The sequence below is a fragment of the Mandrillus leucophaeus genome, unplaced genomic scaffold, assembly GCF_000951045.1.
Source record: "Mandrillus leucophaeus isolate KB7577 unplaced genomic scaffold, Mleu.le_1.0 Scaffold1014, whole genome shotgun sequence".
In the NCBI taxonomy this organism is placed as follows: domain Eukaryota; kingdom Metazoa; phylum Chordata; class Mammalia; order Primates; family Cercopithecidae; genus Mandrillus; species Mandrillus leucophaeus.
In genome coordinates, this window is record NW_012098255.1 from 452,592 (window position 1) to 456,131 (window position 3,540).

At 49.2% G+C, this 3,540-nt stretch overlaps 1 protein-coding gene across 2 annotated transcripts in view; it reads left to right on the forward strand.

Annotated features, from left to right (window-relative positions):
- Positions 1 to 3,540, forward strand: part of F11R (F11 receptor) — a 41,719-nt gene that overhangs the window by 33,457 nt on the left and 4,722 nt on the right. For both annotated transcript variants that reach the window (XM_011976386.1, XM_011976378.1), the window contains 5 exons: positions 1,626 to 1,694; positions 1,865 to 1,972; positions 2,215 to 2,361; positions 2,643 to 2,845; positions 3,014 to 3,113. In XM_011976386.1, coding sequence (XP_011831776.1) covers positions 1,626 to 1,694; positions 1,865 to 1,972; positions 2,215 to 2,361; positions 2,643 to 2,845; positions 3,014 to 3,113 — 627 coding nt within the window. The remainder of the gene's footprint in view (positions 1 to 1,625; positions 1,695 to 1,864; positions 1,973 to 2,214; positions 2,362 to 2,642; positions 2,846 to 3,013; positions 3,114 to 3,540) is intronic.

The following is a 3,540-nucleotide window of genomic DNA, read 5'->3' on the forward strand; positions in this document are numbered from 1 at the left end:
ATTTTTTTTGGTAGAGATGGGGTTTCACCGTGTTAGCCAGGATGGTCTCGATCTCCTGACCTCGTGATCCACCTGCCTCGGGCTCCCAAAGTGCTAGGATTACAGGTGTGAACCACTGCGCCCGGCCCATAGTATTATTATGTCAGATTGAAATACATGTATACAGACATTGTCTAAACATCAATGCCAAAATTAAAAAGGAACCTAAAGGACTTTAGAGCACATCTGTTTCATATTTCAGAGAGGAAGGGGAATCTCAGAGGTCAAGAGACCATATTCAGTTATGTGCATAATTAAGTAAAGGAAAAATGTACTTGAATTCAACAAATGTGTTTGAATTCTACATTTATCTAAGACAGGGTCCTGACTTGAAGCTATGAATAAAAGGATATTTCATGAATTTGACTTTGAAAACGTGAATGAGAATAATTGTGTAAGTGCAGGTTTGTAGCTGCACCGTGTGGTCCCAGAATCCCTAGTCACTGCTTCTTAATTTGACCTTTGTGGGTCCTTCCCGTGAACCCTGATGCACCTCCCCCATATTACTTAATTAGCCTCTTTGCTCCTCCCTCCCTCCACCCAGCACACACTACCTTTTCTTTCTCCGTTTGGCGAGTAGAATATTCTAGTGAGGTGATCTGAACCCACTTCTAGTGCCAGCTTCACCTTAGAACCAGTTGTGTGATTTTTTTTTTTTTTTTTTTTTTTTTAAGATTGAGTCTCGCTGTGTTGCCCAGGCTGGAGGGCAGTGGCACGATCTCGGCTCACTGCAACCTCTGCCTCCCTGGTTCAAGCGATTCTTCTGCCTCAGCCTCCCAAGTAACAGACTACAGGCGTGCCACCACGCCCGGCTAATTTTTGTATTATTGGTAGAGACGGGGTTTCACCATATTGGCCAGGCTGGTCTCGAACTCCTGACCTCATAACCTGCCCACCTCGGCCTCCCAAAGTGCTGGGTTTACAGGCCTGAGCCACCGGGCCTGGCCCCAGCTGTATGACATTAGGCACATTTACTTCTTGTACTCTTAATTCCTCATGTAAACTCGGGATAATAATACACGTCTTGCCAATCTGTCATGCTTGTTTCCAGGAGCACATGATGCAATGTGTCATAATGTATGCAAAAACACTTTAAAAAGCACCACATGCTCCACAAATGTCAAGTATTATTATTATCCTCATTATGGCTCTGCCCTTCCCTTCCATCCCTTGCCTCCAGCCCTGCTGGCTTCCTTCCAGGATTGTCTTGACAAGTGGCTGCAATCATTTGTTGAGAAGCTTTCTCTGAACAGTGAAATGTCATTCTGGAAGCTGCCCTTGGACTAGTAGAAATCTAATTAGATTATTGGGAGTCACAGGGAGAAAAATTAGAAGCAAAAGAAGCTGCATTTGAGAGATTTCCATTGGTAAAAGAAGTATTAGCCTGCAATTGTAGCAAAAAGCACTTAAAGAAGACATTTAGGATCATGGTGACAAAGTGTGAGAGTCAGGAGGAGCATGAGTCTGGAATCCCTTCCGCTTAGGGTCTGTGAGTGGAGAAGCCCTGTCTGCTGGGTCTGTGCCTCCCTCTTCCTGGCATTTCTCTGCTCACTCCTGACAGGGCCCACCTCTTTCTTTCTCCTCAGGCTCCCTGGCATTGGGCAGTGTTACAGTGCACTCTTCTGAACCTGAAGTCAGAATTCCTGAGAATAATCGTGAGTTGGGAGGGGCTGTGGAGGGTGGCTCTGGAGGGTGTGAGGGTGAGTAGTTGCCGGCCGTCTGGGGACCTAGAGAGCACCCAGCCCAGCCTGCAGTTTAGGGCTGTTCCCCATCTCGTGTATTTGCTGCTGATTCCTCCTCCGGCTCATTTTGACCCTGTCTGCAGCTGTGAAGTTGTCCTGTGCCTACTCGGGCTTTTCTTCTCCCCGTGTGGAGTGGAAGTTTGACCAAGGAGACACCACCAAACTCGTTTGCTATAATAACAAGATCACAGGTGAGTTGCTTCTCCTCCTTCCTGATTGCCTAGGTTGTGGAGGGGTTATCATGCCTGGATTCTACAATCCAGGCTTTGTGCCCTTATCCCAGGGCATACCCTGGGGCTCAAGTCCTCATGGCCTTCCCACTCCCCTTTCTGGGGGAAGAGGAGAGCACTTGCGTACCTTGGATGCACCCTTCATCAGCTTCCCTTAGCTCTCCAGTTCACTCTGTCCTCGCCCTTGCCTCCTCTTGTGGTAGCTTCCTATGAGGACCGAGTGACCTTCTTGCCAAGTGGTATCACCTTCAAGTCCGTGACACGGGAGGACACCGGGACATATACTTGTATGGTCTCTGAGGAAGGCGGCAACAACTATGGGGAGGTCAAGGTCAAGCTCATCGTGCTTGGTATGTGCCACATATCTTCTGGGTGGGCCTGGAGTTAGTTACTTCCCATAGCAGGCTCTGCTGAGCTTTGGAGCTCTTTGATGGTGAGAATGCCCACAGGTGGGGCTATTCAGAGTCCTGGAGCTGCCAGAGAGGGGATAAGCCCTGGTTAGGTGGCAACCAGGGGCATGGTGAGGGTGGGAGGCTTGAGCTGAGTAGATGGGGGTACCATTCTAGTTGGTTACTTAGACTCAAGCAGCCCCCACCCTGTACTCAGCACCTTCTGTCTTTCTCTTCCACAGTGCCTCCATCCAAGCCTACAGTTAGCATCCCCTCCTCTGCCACCATTGGGAACCGGGCAGTGCTGACATGCTCAGAAAAAGATGGTTCCCCACCTTCTGAATACACCTGGTTCAAAGATGGGATTGTGATGCCTACGAATCCCAAGAGTACCCGTGCCTTCAGCAACTCTTCCTATGTCCTGAATCCCACAACAGGAGAGCTGGTATGGATGGGGTGGTGGTGAAAGATGTGTGGGGCATGCAGTTATAGAACCCCAAAAAGTGGGAGGAAGAACAGGCAGCAGGGTGAACTTGGGATTGGCGTCAGGAGACGTTAAAAAATGGCTATTTTGCTTCTTCAAGCAGGAAGCCAATTTGTTTTCCTCCCTCAGGTCTTTGATCCCCTGTCAGCCTCTGATACTGGAGAATATAGCTGTGAAGCACGGAATGGGTATGGGACACCCATGACATCAAATGCTGTGCGCATGGAAGGGAGGCTGAGGCAGGTGGATCACTTGAGGTCAGGAGTTCGAGACCAGCCTGACCAACATGGAGAAACCCCGTCTCTACTAAAAATACAAAATTAGCCGGGCATGGTGGCGCATGCCTGTAATCCTAGCTGCTAGGGAGGTAGAGGCAGGAGAATCTCCTGAACCTGGAAGGTGGAGGCTGTGTTGAGTCCAGATCGCGCCATTGTACTCCGGTCTGAGCAACTAGAGCGAAACTCCATCTTAAAAAATAATAATAATACAAAAAACTAGTTAGAACTTGCTCGGTGTAGTGGCGGGCACCTGTAATCCCAGCTACTCAGGAGGCTGGGGCAGGAGAATCTCTTGAACCTGGGAGGCAGAGATTGCAGTGAACCGAGATCGCACCACTGCATTCCAGCCAGGGCGACAGAGTGAGATTCTGTCTCCAA